Source organism: Pelmatolapia mariae, linkage group LG6 (genome assembly GCF_036321145.2).
Source record: "Pelmatolapia mariae isolate MD_Pm_ZW linkage group LG6, Pm_UMD_F_2, whole genome shotgun sequence".
In the NCBI taxonomy this organism is placed as follows: domain Eukaryota; kingdom Metazoa; phylum Chordata; class Actinopteri; order Cichliformes; family Cichlidae; genus Pelmatolapia; species Pelmatolapia mariae.
Genome location: NC_086232.1, coordinates 37375829 through 37395514, shown reverse-complemented (window position 1 = coordinate 37395514; position 19686 = coordinate 37375829). Strand labels below are relative to the sequence as shown.

General features: G+C 38.8%; 1 protein-coding gene across 2 annotated transcripts; it reads left to right on the top strand.

Annotated features, from left to right (window-relative positions):
• Window positions 1-2248: 2248 nt before the first annotated feature.
• Window positions 2249-9445, top strand: htra3a (HtrA serine peptidase 3a). 2 transcript variants are annotated; one of them, XM_063475497.1, is made up of 10 exons: window positions 2249-2857; window positions 4515-4620; window positions 5057-5279; window positions 5692-5886; window positions 6025-6057; window positions 7693-7810; window positions 7939-7986; window positions 8273-8330; window positions 8755-8850; window positions 9058-9445. In XM_063475497.1, exons 1-10 carry the CDS (start codon window positions 2431-2433, stop codon window positions 9224-9226), a joined length of 1473 nt encoding a protein of 490 aa, XP_063331567.1. In that variant the 5' UTR covers window positions 2249-2430; the 3' UTR covers window positions 9227-9445. The 2 variants fall into 2 exon arrangements, with proteins under 2 accessions (XP_063331567.1, XP_063331566.1); XM_063475496.1 differs by having other exon boundaries at window positions 5689-5886.
• Window positions 9446-19686: the final 10241 nt, after the last annotated feature.

Below are 19686 nucleotides of genomic sequence, written 5' to 3'. Positions count from 1 at the left end.
ATCAGTGAACTTTTAGCTTGAGAAATTATTAAAAAGGTTATCAGCAATTAAAGATTTTCTGAGAGGAACTTTGCCGATTGCAAAGGTGCAAGATCTAAACCAGAGCCATAGAAAATGTTTAATAGTGTGAAAGTGACAAAGGGAGCGGTTTAAGATTACAAGCTAATGGGGCCTTTTGTAAAGCAAAAAAGCAAAAAGGTGCCCAGGTTCATCTGACCATTCGAGAATGTCAGTGATGTCATTCAAGACGAGAAACAGAATATTTCCTACAGGTGTGCCTTGAAATTGTGGCGTGTGTTCTTTGTATAGCAGAGGTTTTTAAACCAATATACACCAAGGTGGTGGTAGATGTGAAGCACAGCTGAATAGGGTCACCACACATTCTCGCTAAGAAGCGACACACATCTGGAGAGGAAGTAAAATGTGAAAAGAGATGTTGCAATACTACCAGAATGTCTCGTCATCTTAGCAGTAGTGTGACACGGAGCCTTGCACAACAGTGCCCTCATGTGGAAAGTTTTCTTTATAACCTCAGGTTAATGGGTTCAAGTCACCACAAAAAAAATAGGCAGTCTTCTAAAATAGAGTACCAGGCCTTTTAAAACACTATAATAACCAAACGTATGATTCTGTACTCTGCTTGTGTATATATATAGCTGTGGTCAAAGGTTTACATACACTCTTCATGGGCATGAATGTCCTGGTAATTTGGGGCTTTTTTTAAACTGCTCTTTATCCACGGTGGAATGATTGTACAGCATACACCTTTACTGACTTCAAAAGTCAAGTTTGAGTTTATTTTTTATTTTCTCTGATCCATACTGGGTCAAATATATACACACAACCCACTAATATTTGGTTAAATGTTCCTTAGCAAGTCGCTCTTGGTTGCCATCAACAAGCTTCTGACATAATTTTGGCTGGATATTTGGTCGGTTTCCTGGAATAGACTTGGTGTTTAAGCATAATCCATACATTTTCAATTGGGTTTAAGTTGAAGCTTTGGGAGGGCCATCCCAGAAGCTTGATGTTTGCCTGTTTTATCCATTCTAAAACTAGTTTGATGTCTGTTCAGGGTTATTTTTCTGCTGGAACACTCAACTCTGTCCAAGTTCCATTTCTCTAACTGTTGATTTGAGGTGAAGCTGAAGAATTTGAAGAATTCCCCCAGAGCACGATGCTGCCACCATCATGTTTGAGGGTTGGTACAGTGTCTTAGGTTTGTAAGCCCCACCTTTACCCCTACAAACATGTCTCTTGTCATAGTGACCAAACAGCCCAATCTTTGTTTCATCTGAACATAAAACTTTCCTCTAGAAGGCATTAAGCTCATGCCTGTGATGAGAAAGTGAAAATTTCAGTGATGACGTGTCGATTTTGAAGCAGGGGCTTTTTTTCTGGGTTGGCAGTCTCTCAGTCCATGGGGATGTAAAACTTGCTTTACTGTGGACAGTGATGTTGGAGTTTCAACAGTTTCCAGTTCACGCTTTAGCCTTGACGGTTCCTGGGCTGTTCCAGAACATCCTAACCAGTTTATTCTCATCTGAGGGTGACAGTTTGGATCTTCTTCCAAATCCTGGCAATGCGGTGACACATCTCAATAACTCATACATAGATACAGTAACTTGAACTAATCGTTTTGTAATCTGCAGTCTTTTCGTAATGGCCCTGAAAGACCTTCCTAAGTTGTGTAAATCTACAATTCCGCTTCTTAAATCGTCACTGAATTTCTTGGGCTTTCCCGTTTAAGTATTACTCAATCCAGTGAGTACTGGCAAAGGAAAAACTACCAAGTAATCAATCATGAACACTAATGAAAATTTAACAGGACTTGCATTTGTCAATTAAAAACACAATGTAGAACCTTCAGCACTGCTTATTAAAATATTTAAATAAATGTACGTCTATATCTGAGGCTGTATCTACACTTTGTGACTTTGTAAGAACTGGAGAAAATGCAAAATTAAAAAAAAAGTGCACTCAGTTCTTGGTTTTTTAAAGCTAAAGACCGTTTCAAAGGAATCAGAAGCCCAAACTACCAGGACATTCATGCCCATGATGAGTGTATGTAAATTTCTGACCTGTACAAGCTTCCCTGCAGTTATGTCTGTTATGAGCTTTTGTTTCCACTAGATGGCGCGCAGTATCTGTTTTATTTTAGTTGCCTGCCGTCGGAAGTGCACTTCAAGGCGATGAGTTTATTCGTTCACAAAAGTAAGTGATGTAAAGTCACAAGGCTGTAAAAATATGCAGACACAGACGGCTTGGCTTGTAGTCCTTTTTAGCCAGAAGAGCCACGGGAGACTGTACTTAGATTAATTTTTAGTTCTTAAAGAAGCAACCACAATGTTTTCAATGTAGTAATTTAATATGATTTTCTGAGGGCATATATATATATCATATTTATTTAAGCTTTCTGGCACTATTGATATGATGCAGCTCTTTATATTTGTGGCTGCGTTTCTCTTTGCGCCCGAAATCACCGAAGCCGTTCCCTCTGACAAGTGCACCTCCCGGTGCGATGTGAGCTCGTGCCCGAGCCCCAGCTGTCCCGGTGGCTACGTTCCGGACAGATGTAACTGCTGCCTGGTGTGTTCCCCGCGTGAAGGAGACCCCTGCGGCCGCAAAGACGACCTGCCCTGCGGGGATGGATTGGAGTGCAAGTTATTCGCTGCGGGGAAGCGGCGAGGCTCCAAAGGGGTCTGTCGGTGTAAGATGGACCATGAAGTGTGTGGGAGCGACGGGAAAACGTATGGAAATGTGTGTAAGATGAGAGCAGCCAGTCGGAAAACTCTACTCAAGGGGAGACCCGCGGTCAGCCAAGCGCACAAAGGACCCTGTTCGCCTTTAGGAGCAGGTAGGGTTGCTTTGAGGTCGCCAGAAACCTAGAATGTACAGGGTGGACTAAATTGTTTTGGGATTTGGGTAACGCAAGATTACTATACAAAGTCACACTAAAAACGATTACTGTAAACACACCACTGGCGATGTTGAGGATGAAACTTGTGCCAAATATATATATGTGTGTGTGTGTGTGTGTGTGTGTGTGTGTGTGTATAAAATAGATTAGTGGCACTGAGGCAAGGTTGCTTTTTTAATTTTTGTTTACTGAAACATATTCCAATTATAGTTATATAATGGACATAATGTGTAGACTCTCAGCTTTCGTTTGAGGATATCACATTCAGGTTGGATGAGGGGTTTAGGAGTTTCGGCTCCTTAACATGTGCCACCCTCTTTTTAACGGGACAAAAATAATTGGAAAATTGACTCAAAGGAAGGTGTGGGCAATTCCTTCATTATCTCATTATCAGTTAAGCAGATAAAAGTCCTGGAATTGATTTGAGGTGTGGTGCTTGCATTGGGAAGATTTTGCTTTGAACAGACAACATGCGATCAAAGGAGCGCTCCATGCAGGTGAGACAAGCCATCTGTAAGCTGTGAAAACAGAAAAAAAACATCAGAGAAATTGCTACAATATTAAAAGTGGCAAAACCTACAGTTTGGAAAGAAAGCACTGCTGAACTCAGCAATGCAAAAAGACCTGGATGTCCAGAGAAGACAGCAGTGGTGGATGGTCGCAGAATCATTTTCATGGTGAAGAGAAACCCCTTCACAACAGCCAGCTGAGTGAGCAAGACTCTCCAGGAGGTAGTCGTAATCATAAACCTCAAGAATAGAAAGGTTAGATTGGACAAGCCAAACAAAAAAAAATCTAAAAAAGCAAGCAAAGGTCTGGAAGAACATTCTTTCAAACCAAGATCAACCTCTACCAGAAAGATGGCAAGAAAAAAGTATGGCGAAGCAAACCACATTATCTGTAAAACATGGCGGAGGCAGTGTGATGGCTTGAGCATGCATGGCTGCCAGTGGCGGACTGGGACACTAATGTTTATTGAAGATGTATCTGCTCAAATCCAGCTAAACGGAGTCATATTGATTGACCTGTGTTTCATAATAAAAATAAACAATGAACCAAAACATACAGCCAAAGCAAACCAGGAGTTTATTAAAGCAAAGAAGTGCAGTATCCTTGTGCTGCCAAATCAGTCACCTGATCTTAACCCAACTGAGCATGCATTTCACTTGTTCAAGATTAAACTTTGGACAGAAAGGTCCACAACAGTAACTGAAAGCTGCTGCAGTAAAGGCCTGGCAGAGCATTAAAAAGGAGGAAACCCAGCATCTGGTAATGTCCATGAGTTCAAGACTTCAGGCTGTCATTGCTAGCAAAGGATTTTCAACCAAGTATGGGAAATTAACATTTTATTTTCAGTAATTTAATTTGTCCAATTACTTTTGAGTCCCCTGGGATGAAGGGATTGTGTTACAAAAATGCTTTAGTTTCTCACATTTTTATGCATCTCTTTTGTTCAACCCACTAAATTAAAGCTGAAAGTCTGAGTTGTTTCAAAAGTTGTCTCTGTCCAAATATTTATGGACCTAACTGTAGCTATAGATAGATTGATTGCTGTCTGTATTAATGTTTTGGTGGGGTTTTCTTGTCAGTATAGGTCGTACCCTGATTCGTCTCAGCAGCCCTCGATACAAGTTCAACTTCATTGCTGATGTCGTGGAGAAAATAGCCCCTGCTGTCGTCCACATTGAGCTGTTCTTAAGGTTTGGATTGTGTATGTGTATATTAAAATTTAACATAAAAAGCTATACAAAAATTGCTTATTTATATTGTTTTATAGCATAATGGCTTGATTTGTCTGCTTTGATCTCAAGTAAGAAAAAACGAGTGCAACCTGTTTCTTGTTTTAGTGATATTGGGCCAAATCAAGTGCTGTTTGCCTGCTATTATAAGTAGCATAAAATTACATTCAAATTTAAGCTTAAAATTAAAATAAAATTCAAATCATGCATAAAATTAAGCATACAATTTAGTCCAAAGCACATCACATTAAGGCATAAAACACTCCAAGCTGCCAAAATTACTTCTATATAGGGCAACCAGAATGTGAAATATATGCAAGAAAAGCACATTTTAATTATTATTGTTATTATTAATCATGTTCACTTTAATAATTTTTCATTTGCCCTCTGTTTCCAGGCATCCTCTGTTAGGTCGCCACATGCGACTCTCCAGTGGCTCTGGGTTCATCGTGTCCCACTCAGGTGTGATTGTGACCAACGCTCATGTGGTGACCACAGCTGCCTTGGTGACAGGCAGGCCACAGCTGCGTGTTCAGCTCCACGACGGAGATGCATATGAAGCTGTGGTGAAAGACATAGACAGGAAGGCAGACATTGCTACAATCAAGGTCAATCCACAGGTAAGGGCACAAGCCCTGACATGCTATCATCATAAGCTTCTCTACCCTCTTCTCCTTTTCAAATATAAACACATGAATCTTTAGATTTTTCTTACATCCATAAATCTTAAATGAGCCCACATAAACCACACAGCCCACATCCTGACACATTTCTTTGTCAACATCCGACAGTTTTCTGCTAGACATCCATAAGACTTTCATAAACACTAGCTCCGTGAGTCACAGACAGAGCGCTGATGTGTGTAATCTCACACCCCTGTCTGAAATACCTGGAGAGTTTTGTAAGCTTTCAACTATTCCTCTTCCTCTAAATGTCTTTTCTTCTTTTCATCTGTATTGCTCTGACATACTCGTGTTTTCGCCTGTGTGCTGGTATTTTTTGAGTGGTTTTTTTTTGTGCTTGTTGTAGCAGAAGAAACTTCGCGTGCTGTCTCTGGGCAGTTCGGCTGATCTGAGGCCAGGAGAGTTTGTGGTTGCCATTGGCAGCCCTTTTGCCCTGCAGAACACCGTCACCACCGGCATTGTCAGCACAGCACAAAGAGATGGCAAAGAGCTGGGCATAAAGGACTCAGACATGGACTACATCCAAACTGATGCTATTATTAATGTGAAACATTTTTAAATATCTGCATCTATACACATTGATTGCATTATTGAACTACATAATTGTCTTTTAATATTCCCATATGTGTAAGAATTACTGTTGTGCTTGTTTTTATTTTATATCTTCCATACTTGTGTCAAGTACGGCAATTCGGGAGGACCTCTTGTTAACTTGGTAAGTGGTGTTCTTTAAGGTACAGTAGATGATCCATTTGATTTTGGAGTGTTTTCAGTTTGGCCTCAAACAAAGAATGGAGTTTTCACTAACGCAGCATAAACAGTTATGAGGCACCAAATTGTCATATGAGCCTGAAATATCACAAACATATTATTCCCCAAAGCACAGAGGGAGCTTAAGTGTGATATACACTACAGACATTATACCTGATTTTGTTGTATGTATTGTAGCACATTTAAAGAAACTACTAACTGTCACAAATAGCTTTGTAGATGTGTGCATAACAAGGCACAGAATGCAAACAAAATATGAGCTTTACCAGCTGAACAGTACTCCAAGAAGTACAAAGTTAAGAGTCACGAAAACCCAGAGAATCTAGAAAGAAGAACAAAGAACCAGGTTAATTCCAAAGAAAATAAACTGGACAGCATGAAAGGGAAGTGGAGGAGCACACACAGGAAATTCCAAAGATCAACAGTAAAAAGGGACGACAGGATTATAATTACTCGGAAAAATTATTATTGATGAAAACAGTAGGGAGAGGAGCACAGGAAGCAAAACTGACGCAAGACACGAAAGAAAGCAAACCTTCAAAGTAAAACACTAACAATTAACAAACGAACACACATGGAAACTCTTGCTAATATCAAAACACAAGATATCATAAAAAAATAAAACTCACGCTCTACGAGAACAAGAAATGAAAACAGGAAATCCAGATGTTCAACAAACACAAAATCAGAATCAAAATACTTTATTAATCCCTAAGAAAATTATGTGGTCACAGTTGCTCCAAAATAACAAAAATAGTAACTATCTAAACTTAACTAAATGAAATAATACAGTGTATTGCAAGGCTGAAAAATATAGCAAAAGAAATAGAAATGGCTCCAATCATAAATATAAAGCAGTATATTACACATATTAAATATATATGGTTGAAAAAAAAATCTAAACTTCAAACATTAGAAAAATAAAACATGACTAAGACTCAAAAATACTAAGAAACCAGAATGCAGAAACAAAGCACAAAAACCTGCGATATGATACAGTCTTTGCTTGTTTTATAAACCCTCTTGTGTCCCATGAACTATGAACTCAAAATGGCTCAAAATTGATTTACAGATTTATTCAAGCATATTTTCTTGTGGCCAGTGATTAAAATATTACAGTCACCAAATAATACACTGATCAGTACCACTATTTCTGCTTTTTCTAGCTATAGCAGCTATAGCTGTTACTCCAATTCTGGAGTTCTACTAATATTAATTATAAAAAATCTCAAAGTATAAACGTGCAGTTTATTTTTATTGACTGCAGTAACACTGGGACACAATCGTGACACATCATGTGTCACATGCTTTAAAGTGTTCTGTGTAATGACACATTTATAACGCCATAAATGAGTGCACATTTAAAAAGGCACATGCATTGTGTTTTTATCAATATATCATAGCAACTGTAGTCGTGCCATATGCTCGGCTCTACATACCAGCTGATGCAGTTTTTTTTCTGGAAATCTTGACGTATTTTTCTCAGTTCTTACTGGCTGATATTCATGTCAGCATCAAGTCCTTTTTGGCAGCCATCATGTTGTGTTTGTCTTTCTACATGTGTTTGTGTTTGCTTCAGGATGGCGAGGTGATTGGAATCAACACTCTTAAAGTGACAGCAGGAATTTCTTTCGCTATACCGGCAGACCGCATCAGCCGCTTTCTCTCAGAGTCACAGATTAAACACAAGAAAGATGGTGACTTTTTTTGTGAAGTTTATCATCTTATTATCTAAAATATCTAATATCTTTAAATGACTATTTTCCCCCAGTATATGTCTCTAATTTTCATTACCTACTACTCTGCCTGGCTTTTGTTGTGACAGAAAAGAGACAGCAGAAAAGAAAAATGGACAAACCACAGTCTGATGCAGGTGAGAGACAAGGAGTTTTTGTGATGCAAATATTATAACTATTTTCATATATATCAAAATATGGCAAAACATGCAGTTAAGAGTGTAGACTCAAAGTGAATAGATCTTTAATAACAAATGAAATCCTCAGGATTTGGACTATAATTTTAATGGTTACATTTATACTTTAAAATGTGTTTAATAAAATAGTTATTAACTGTCTCCTCAGCTCATCTTTCCCCATCAGCCCAACTTAACCTTTGCATGAGGCCGTGTTTAAATTATGGTTATATTGTTGTGTTTTCAGACGCGTCCCAAGTTAAGAGATATTTTTTAGGCATCTGGATGGTCACCATCACCAAAGCGTAAGTTGTTACACATTCACACACATATTAGACTCTAAGGAGAAAATAAATTTTGCACTAATGTTCTTTAATACACTTCCTACTACAGATAAAGGTGGCATACCCAAATAATACTAAAAGGAACATTTGTTTTGTGAATAAATCATTTAACAAACAAACTGACAAATTCTGTGTTATTCTATGGGAAACATAAGTTGGCTTCAGGAGTCGGTATTGCTGCTTGTCTACGTTTTCTGTAGCCATACAACTTTACCTTTGATTTGTCAGCAGGAGCTGTTTCAAAGAAAATCAAATGTTTGCATGTCTGAGTATGACCAATAAGGGAATTATTTTTATGTGGTGCACTTCCTTTTTTACATAATTGAAATGATAATGTGTAAAAATGTGTTATTAGCATTAATATTGTGTCCTATGTGTGCCACAGTCTTGTAGAAGAGTTGCGACTTCATAACCCAGACTTCCCCGACATCAGTAGTGGAGTTTTGGTGCGGCAGGTCATACCTAACACTCCAGCAGAAAAGTATGCTCACACACACCTGCAAAAAGTACACACACACACACACACACACATTTCAAATGATATCTCCCTGTTTCATACTTCCAGAAAGTGATTACAGATTTATGGACAATGATGTCATTATAAGTCGTTACTGAATCTTCTTTTTCTCGTTCTGGCACGCTTGTAGTAAACGGTTGACTCGAGTTTCTCTTCTTTTCCATGTCTTAGAGGAGGGATTAGGGAAGGTGACGTTATAGTGAAGTTGAATGCAAAGCCAGTCAGGACCACTGAAGACATCCATGAGGTGTTGCAGAGTGACCAGCCACTCCTACTTGAGATTCGCAGAGGGAATGATGACTTACTCTTCAATATCCACCCACAGCTTTTGGTACACTGAAAACTGGGAGAATTGATATCTTTTAGTTGTGAACAGGCAGGACTCAATATGTCCAGTACTGATTTCTTATTAAAACAAGAGAACGGAAAAGAGCAGTTCCTTTCCCAACTAGCCTGATGATGTATACTTTGGTAGAGTTTGAAATACTGTAGTTTAACACAGACTTCAAAATACAGCTCAGTAGAATCCATTGCACTGTATATTTAAGGCGCTTTAGAATAAAAGCTTCCAAGAAGGATCTGTGCAGTTGTGTGTTTTTCTGTCTAGTCTGTTCAGCAGCTGCTTTCCAGAAGGCAGGTTCCATTCCTTTGTTTATGTCTTCTCATCCCTCCTCCATCCTCTCTCTTGGAAAGACTTTCTCCTAATTTAAACAAACCTAAGTCAACACCTCCACATACGGAACACAGGCACTATGAGTAAAATCCTGTTACAGGGAAGAGCTGGTTGTATTCTTTCCTGTTTTGGAAATGAAACTCTTCAGTCATAACATAACCTGAATCTTAAAGTCGCATACCCTGAAGTAGCCTGAAAGTACTTATGCAAAAGCCAAATTAAATTAAGATGGCAGAAAAATGAAAAATGCTTGACATTTTGCACATACTACATATATGCTTATACTTTTGAATAGTGTTGTTTTGGTTTATCATTCTAGAAGCCTTCCTCCATGTTGAAATGACCTCAGAAATGACCTTGTAACCCACTTGAACTCCCTGTAAGTCCACACATCATAAACTGAGCCCAGACAGAAAACCCTTCCTGTTTATTTAAACATAGACTCTGTCCGGTTACCGTTGGCTGGAACAAGCAAAGAGGCCAAGGAAGCAAAGACAAACTGGAAGAACAAAAAGGAAAGACAGGCTGCTGGGCTCACAAATGGGAAAAACAGGGAGGAAATGTAGCTAATAAGTGACTCCTGCTGTGAACAAATAACTACCATTTCAGCCGGTCCTCGCAGACTGATTTTAATATGGTTCTCTGTGCTGCACTCAGTGTGTGACTTGATGGAGCAGTTGTTGGAGTGTGGGTGGTGTTTTCTAGTCTTGCCAAGACAGATTGTTATAGCAGAGCGCCAGACTACTTCAGTAAGGCAGACAGAGGACACAGCTGTGTCCACACTAAAACAGTATATCTAAGCCCACACTAAATATAAACTTTCACTCAACAACAAAGGCCATCTGTTTTTACAGTAAAGTCAGAGTCTTACAGATATCTCTGCATGCATCTAAAGCACAACATATACTCTTCTGTACACTGTTTGTACTTTAGATTAGTGCATTCCCTATGCAACCCAGTCAATGTGTTGCCATCTAGAGGCCAAATATAGTTTAGTTTGAAATAAACACAATTTATGATTCCCAAACAGTCCACTAGATGGCAGGTTGAGAATAAAAAATTTCCTCCCAACGTGGCAATTGCTCAAACGCTCAGCTTAAAGGACTGCTGCACTATAGAAGTCTATATATAGCTCTGGTTTCTGATTGCATCCTTTTGCACTTAAAGCAGAAGAGACAGTTAAACATTTCAGCAGCATGTAAGACTGTCAGAGAGACAGTCGTGCAGGTGGAACTACACAGATGGAACTATTTTATTTATTGATTTTTTATATATAAGGTTTTCATAATATACAACCTGGATATCTCTAGGTGTATATTACCTCTCGCCCTGTGACACTTGGCATAGGCTAGGGATAAGAAAATAAGAAAATGGAAGGATAGATGGATTCCAAGTGCTAATCATAGTGCTAAAAACAATATAGGGATAATGTCTCATTTTCTATAAACAAAAAGAATTCTTTATTAACTCTGAGACATCACATAGGCGTAAAACATCCCATTTTTCCTCTATCCAATCCAAAGATTGTGCTTTTAAGATGTGGAAAAAATAGTTGATGTTGAAGATTTTTAAACACAACACTCTTGCATTATTCCAGATTTTGATATTCTTAATAAAGCCTTGTATCTTAAACCTCAGACTTTCATGTATTGATCTGTACTGTTGCTGTATCTTTTTACTTTTATTTGTTGGTACATAATTTCTCAACCACTTTCTTAATAAGATCAATTGTACACAGATGGAACTATTTTATTTATTGATTTTTTTATATATAAGGTTTTCATAATATACAACCTGGATATCTCTAGGTTGTATGCTACCTCTCGCCCTGTGACACATTTAAGAAAATGGAAGGTGTTGGGATTAAATAATTTACAGTGCTTCAATAATGCTATGCTTTTTTATTAATAAGTGTTATAAAGTTATATAGTGTAGTATTAAGTGGACACAGCCCTGAAAAATAAAGGCATGAGACCATGTGTCCTTGGGGAGTAGAAAGCTGTAGACTCTCGCTCACGCTTGCTTGGGAAAATTTAGATAAGACGGGACCATCTCTAGTGGAAAGTTACTGAGACACTGTTGTTTAGACTAGAATGAGAGCTTCTGTAATAAAACTGTTAGGGCCACACCACCATTTTGAGATCCGCGGCAACGTGTCATGAAGGACGCATCTCCCTTCTAGAAGTAATAAAGTGTTAAATGGTCTACTGAGCAGTGTTTTGTCTTCCATCGGATGCCTCTGAGGAATCAAAAGAACTCGGTGAAGTGTTGATATTTACAAAGGATAGATGGATTTCCATATTTGTGCTTTTGTCTGTGGTCTTCTGTTTTCTATGACTCAGCTGTCATCAGCATTTGAATCACAGTCTGATGACACTTGTGATGTAATGTTACCAAGGTGCTGTCAATCTAATCTGATATCTTGGTGTTGAAGTGAAATAAATAACAACCAGTCTTTTTTTTCCAGCCATCTCACTGCTGCACATTTAACACGGGATATTTCACATCTTGGAGAAATTCTTAAATTTTCAAGGACTTTTTCAGGGATCTTCATCCTTGCCTCTTTTACTCTCCTTCCGCTCATTCCACACCAGGGTTTCATTCAAAGCCACCCACACTTTAGCTCCCATCTGTCAGTGTTCAATTTCCAGGGTAAAGGCCCAGAGACAGAGACCTTAGACATCCAGGAGAGGCAGCCATGGGGAAGAATGGACCGTCAGCTCAATTACATGTTCACAGAAAAATAGTGATGATGCTTATGATGCTTTGTGAGTTAAGGGCTAACAGATATTCATATCAGGGTTTAATCACAACGTCCCTTATAATGTCAAACTGTGAGTCATCAGTGACCTCAGAACCTGATGGCATTTTGAGTCCCATCAGCAGCACTTAATGGAAGCTGAGCAACATCATCTCCTCAATGCTTGAAAACACACACAGGACCTTTATGTGCCACTCGGAATATCCAGGGATGAATTTATCTGTTTGTAGGGAATGTAACTGTTTAATTAATGATCTAATAATAAAAAAGAAAAGAAAACCCTTCTGATTTTGGATTTGTGCATATCTGTGGTTTTTCGTCTAATCGAGGAAGTGAACTGGAGATGTCCGTAACAGTAAACACTTGACAGTATTAGGTTTGACCTGTGTGTCTGGCAACCTCTAGCAAGAGACTGTGTTTATAGTAAACTTTTATATTTAGAGGAGGTTTAAGGGTCAAGACCACAGATTGGAGCATTTGGCATAGACAGCTTGCACTGGCTTAAAAAAAAGAAACCCTGTTAAACTGTGGTGTTACAGAAGTACAGGCCCTAACTACACCCATCTGTCTCAAATCCTACTCTCTATGACTCATGGCTTACTGATCACTACTAACGTGGGCAATTTACTCTAAAAAGACAAAAAGACAAAGCTACCAGACTTTTACAGGGTGAATATGTTAGTCTTTCAACCTACCTCCCACACAGGCACACAAACATCCTCAGCATGGATGATAACACAGCAATAAACCACATTTTTCACACAGTGATGCTCCACAACTGGACAATTAGTGTTAGAAAAAAGTTAAATACACCCATGTGCTGTTGTGTTGAGCAGTTTGCTGAAAATAGACTTCTTGTTTCCTCTTCTGCAAACATAATAAGTTGGTTTATCACACAGTGAAGTGCAAAGCTTTACTTGGAATGACATGCACTTCAGGACACTTCAGATTATATTTCCCAGAGGTCGGTTTTCTAAAATTTAACGAGAGCTTGAATTCCAAGCATTCCTCTCAAAGTATGGCCTGTTTTTATTGAAATCTTTTTTGGAAATAGTCCACAGTCACTTCAGAATTGGCTTTTTCAGAGTGACAGGAGATGAGTTCTCACTTGTTATTCTCTTTGTCTTGCTACACATACGTCCTATCAACCCATTTTCACAGTGGTTCCACATGGGTTTAGTAAATGACAGATGTACTGCTTTTGATTATACTAAAGGGGAAAGAGTGAATACACATTTACTTTCATTATTTCATGCATTTAACATATGCACATATGCCAGAGCTGCTGATGCCCTCCCTGTCTAACTCTTCTTTCTTTGACTTCTAGTTTGTTTTTCAGAAGGAAAATTAGTCACCAGTGTCTATTTTTCAGATGTCTAGCCCTTAGGCACTAACTGCAGAGCTTATAAAACACTTGGAAACTGTGTAGGAGACACGGTGCCCTTTTCTGGAAGACCTCTCATTTAATATTTCTGTTGTGAATGTGCTTGGCATTAAATCCTACTGTTTGATATTGCAGTATTTATAAATATTCACTAAGCTTAAAACCTATGCAAGAATTGTTTTAATATCAGACACTCGTGATAGCGGATCTGATATTGTCTGTATTTTGAACTCCCACTATTAACATTTCAAGTTATCAACAGCTCCCAAAACTGGTATGTGAAAGGTTAGCTTGTAGTAAGGAGTTACATATGGACAGTAAAAGAACCAAGTATGCAGCGTCTTATCAGCTCTATAAAATTTTATGGTCTTTCCTGCTCATTGTTCTGGTTTTTCAGTCTGCAGCCACTATTTTTAGTTTGCTTTATCCTCTGTCATCAGTTACCCACACATGTTCAGTGTTGGGAAGGTTACTTTTAAAATGTATTCAACTACAGATTACATGCCCCCAAACGTAGTTTGTAATGTATTCTGTTAAGTTACTCAATGTGAGTAACGTATTCTGAATACTTTGGATTACTTAATATATTATCAAGCTTTTTACAACTACATGAATGTACTATTGCTGTGTGATTTATTACTATTACTGAAGGCTACTTGCCATACCAATACCAACTAGATTTTTAAATCTTAATATAAAATGAGTAACAGTAGGGTGGACATAAGGCTGCACTTTTTGCAGTGATCTTGTATAGTAAACTATTTCTGTATCAGTAATATGTTTCTTTCTGTCTGCTTTCAGGACTGCACATGATTATTTGCTAGCAGGTTGTTAAAGCTATCCATCAAGTCTAACAGTTTGCACATATATGAACTAACTTCAGCTAACGCCAGCTAACAATGTTAGCTCAGTGCCGTGTAGCCTTCAGTAATAGTAATAAATCACAAATCGTACATCAAAGATACTGTGTGAAGTGGCACATAAACCAGGTAGCTACAACGACTAAAACAAGGTAGTTGCAGCAGGCTAATATTATTATTATTATTTTTTTTTTTTTTTTTTAAAAAGAACTTACTTCCAGTTGTTGGAGTTGGAGTCTTTTGATGCTGAGAGCAGCTTGGTTGCTGGCAAACAGAGTTTGCATTGCACTGTCAGATTTCGCCCATCCCTTTCTTCTTTAAATATAAAGTGGTGTCGGAATTTCCAAGTAGGAAATGCATTCCTGCCCGTGCACTGCTGGCTTTGTTGTCCTGGCTCCGGGTCCATTGTGTAACTGACACCACCAACATTAACAGGACACTAACATTAGAGCCTCTCATTGTGTGTTTTGTTTGGGTTTCCACCAGTGTGGAATTACCAAAATTAGAGAGGGGATAGAGAGGGGATAGCCTAACATATGAAACAGGAAAACGCTGCCGTCTAATCTATTTATTTCAACAAAGTAACTGTGTTCCTATTTAACCAGTAACTGTAACAGAATACAGTTACTCATATTTTGTATTTTAAATACATAACACCGGTACATGTATTCTGTTACTCCCGACAGTAAAAGCAGACTGTGTTGGTAGTTGCTTGATTTTATAAACATGTAACAATGGGACTGAAAACACCTGACAAAGAGGTGTGACTCAGTGCCTTTTTCCATGTAGCGTTCAGGTTTAGGTGATAATTATTATTAAAACCAACACTTATTACACTGTTACACTGTTTTCACTTTATAATTCCATGGGTTTTTTTTTTTTTTTAAAGAAAGAAAAATAACATAGACACTTTAGTGTTGCCATTACTGTGAAGCTGCCTCTTTTAAAATATCTATATGTCCACACATGAATGTATTAAAAGCTACACGTTGTGCTTTTTACGCTTCATTTTCATGCTATGCTAGGCTAACCCGCTTTCTGGGTGTGGCTGAATATTTGTGACTACGATGCGTTTTTCCTACAATATTGAATTGTCTCTTTAACGCTACTACAAGGTTATAATTGCACGTCATGCTTGTAAGAAAAATTATTTAAAAAGAAATATAGAAGGAAATATTTGCTTTGGTTTTATAGAATATCCTCACAAGCACACTGCCTCATACACAAACACCGAGTTAAGCTCATTTGTAACCCAACCATACTATTACTTGACTTTGTCTCATTGTACCCTAATTGAAACCAAAAGTTCATCCTAAAATCAAAGAAATTTGTTCCTGTATGAAGGATGATCTCCAAAATGTGACTGTGTAGCACACTGAGGTCCCCACAACATAAGCAATACAAGTACGCATAAACAAAACAGCCACAGTAAAGTGAGCGTTTTGTCAGGACTCCAGTGAGAGCTAAATCCTGTGAGCTCTTTTTATGTCTCTCAACTCCTGTTTTCTGGCAGACTGCTGACTCATGCATCCTGCTCTCTCCCTCTCTTTCTCTTTTTGTGTGTTTATCTGTCTTTCTTTGTTTCTTTGTAAATCTAGTCGGTGGACTTTTCCCTTGTCTCCTCTTGCACAAGCATTTCTCTGGATTTTGAATAATTCAGCTACATTTCCACATCTTGCATCCTCTGTGTGGGTGTGAGTGTGCGCTTTCACACTGGCAATGTATGTGGTGGTTAATGTCATGTGGTATCTTTATGTGTGTAATCAGTCGTTGTGTTCCTGCGTCATGCTGTAGCTGGATAGTTGGTTAAATCTCTTAATGAGAGTAATGCCTGCTGTGTTTGGGCGCAGAGTTCAGTGGGTAAAGTTGGTGTACATACCTAAGGCAACATTTTACTGCTGTTTGAAAAAAATCCTCTAAACTGAATGTTTCGCTTTTAGCATGATCATTCTGTTATAGGTGTTTATCATCTGGGAAGCATCATCGATGTTGTTGACAAGATGCACAGTAATGAAGTAAATTTTTGGATACAGCATCTAGAAATCCCCTTTAATATTTCCAAATAAGAAACATCTGGAGTGTATCTTTGTGAAAACAAACTACTAGTCAGCCAGGGAAAACAGGAACTATAATCTTGCATAACTGGAAAGAAGAGAAACATATGCTCTCTAATGGTCTGGGATTCAAATAGAGTTTTCATAGCTAACCCTTGGCAGAGGGTTAGCAGAGAGAAATCAGAAAATGTGCTCAGTGTACACTAAACAAGATGACACAAATTGACTTTATCTCTGCCATGGGCCTGACACGTTTAGTTTTCTGGAAGCCAAAACAGCACTGTCTGACTTTATCACAACCTAAACCTACAGGGTGATGCCAAGTCGAAAGACCCATCAAGTTATCAGTTTTCCTGTCAGAGTTTTTTGGTGCCTGGCAAGAAATGCAAACACTGTGCAGATGGCAGTGATTGAATGCAATTAAAATCTTTCCTCAATGACACTTTTGAGGAACTAAGTCTGTAAATATAAGCATACAAACAATTTTTGTACACACATTAAAATTATATAGAATTCTAATATGACTTGGGATGTCTCAAGATACCCCGAAAATATTTTAATGACATAAAGGCAGTAAGTCAAAGTGCCAGTAGACAGAAAATATATACAATTAGGTCCACAGGGCTTTGAAAAATGGCACAACTTTTGTTTTGCCTCTCTAAACCACCACAATAGATTTTAAAGGAAATAAGCAAAGTGTGATTGGAGTGCAGCCAGCTTAAATTGGGGTGGTTTAACACATTGACCATTTAGTAATTACAGACATTTTAAGAATTTTTCATAAGTAATTGTAATACTTGAATGAAAGTCCTTTGCAGTCAATGACTGCCTGAAGTCTGGAATACATGGACTTCACCAAATGCTGCATTTCCTCTCTTGAGGTGCTTACCCAGGCATTTACTGCAGCCGCCTTCCATTGCTTCTTATTTGTATGTCTTTCTGCTAGTAACAGAACAGAATAGAAAGAGATTTTTCCAGAACTGGGCAGGTTCTTTTAAATGTTTTCTAGCAATGACTAATCTGGTCTTTTCTTGAGTGTAACCAGACGTATCCACCGTGTTGTGAATCTGCAGCGCACGTTCTTGACTGTGACAGCGATATGCTTTTCTCCTTGAGGGTGTTTTTGACTTGTCAAGATGTTGTGAAGCTGTTTTTCTTAATCCTGGAAAGAATTCACTAATCAGCTACTGTAGCTGTCTTCTGTGGTCTTTCAGACCTTTTGGTATTACTGAATTTATCAGTGCATTCCTTCTTTTTAAGAAAGTAACATATTGTTGTTTTGACCACTCCTAAAGTTTTTGTTATTGTCCTGGTCCCCGTGTCTTCCTGGCTCACCTAGTTTTGGGCCATATGTTTGCTTTGTTATTGTTTTCTCTCTCTCTCTCTCCTTCCTCTCCTCTGTCTGCCTGAGTGGAGCTCATGTTGGGCTCCGGCCCTTGGCCCACGCACCTGGCATAATCAACCTGCTGCTGACCTGTGTGATTGCCGAGCCACTATTTAAGATAGTGGCTCAGTGCGCTTCTTAGCTGGATCATTGAGTAACCTCAGTAATCTTTGTTTCTGCAACCCTACAGTGGTTTCTGATTGTGCTCTATTTGTGAATAGATTCCCAGACCTATCCCTGTTTCCTGTCCTGTTCCCGAGTCTGGCAGTGTGGCGTGGAGTTTATTGGAGTGTAAGTGCCCGAAGAAGAGTTCGGAACGAAGTGTGGAGAGTGTGGGAGTGGAGTGTGTTTTGTGTACTCCTTTCCTTTCCTTCACTGGACTTCCCGACCCCTCGCACTGTATATGTCTTCACCTGGTGTTTCTGTATAAATAAACGATTGACTTTTTTAATCTGAACGAGCTGGTCTGCACCTGAGTCCGTTCCTTTTCTGTGACAGTTATCTTGCTGACTGGGCCTTTTATTTGGGTTTTCGTTCTAATGATGCGTCATGTCAGCTGTGGCAGATGCATGGAATGTAGTGTGGACCCAAATGCAGACACGGACAATGGACGTGGACGGACAGCTCTACCGCGACCCCGGTACCACTCCATGGCTGTATTGACCGCACACCAGATAAGAATCCGCTACACTATTCTCTTCACTCACACTCTCTTGCATTAACATCTGTTTGACTTAGCAATATCAGTTTGCTAATTCAGTATAACATCACCGTCACTCTCCGTCAATGCCTTAATTGGAATGTTTCCGTTTTTATTCCTTTTTTCCTCTCTCTCTTGTTGCTCACCTTGCTCTTTGGTTTCTTTGCTTCTCTTTTCTATCACTGCATTGATCACCTGTTTCCCTACCCATTCACAAACAACACCCTCTATTTCTACACGCTCACTCTGCACGATCACGCACACACATGCGTTCAAAGGCAACACATTTACAGCAGCCTCACAGCGCACACAGATATAGGACACACACACTCAGACGTGCACACACTTGCTCATGTTAGATAATATGCACACACATAGTCAGACCTATGGAGCTTCTCGCCACGCATTTTTCTTTTCTTTATTTACAAACAAATGATGTGTTTCCTCACCCGTCTAAGCGAGACACACAGCGTACATCATTTGCCATACACACACAACTATGGGCACACTAAGGTTTGTCACATGGAATGTGCATGGAGCTGGCTCCAGAGAAAAAAGGTTAAAAATACTTAACCAACTTAAAAACCTACAGGCAGACTTTGTGTTATTACAAGAGACTCACAGGCCTGTAACAGGTTTGAATGAACTCAAAACACTTGAGTTTCCTAATGTGTTTCAGCCTGTTATAATTCTAGACAAAGAGGAGTAGCAATTTTAATACATAAAAAATATTAATTTCACAATACTCGACAGTTATAGATCCAGAGGGCAGATTCCTAATCGTTAAACTATCTATACTTAACAAAAAGCTATGTATTGTAAGTATATATGGTCCAAATGTTGATGACCCCTCATTCTTTCACAGATTTTTTAGTACACTCTCTGAACACCTAGATTGCACAATCGTTCTTGGGGGTGACTTCAACCTGGGGCTAAATGGAAAAATTGATAGGCTCAATGCAGCAGGAACACAGCGCAATTGGC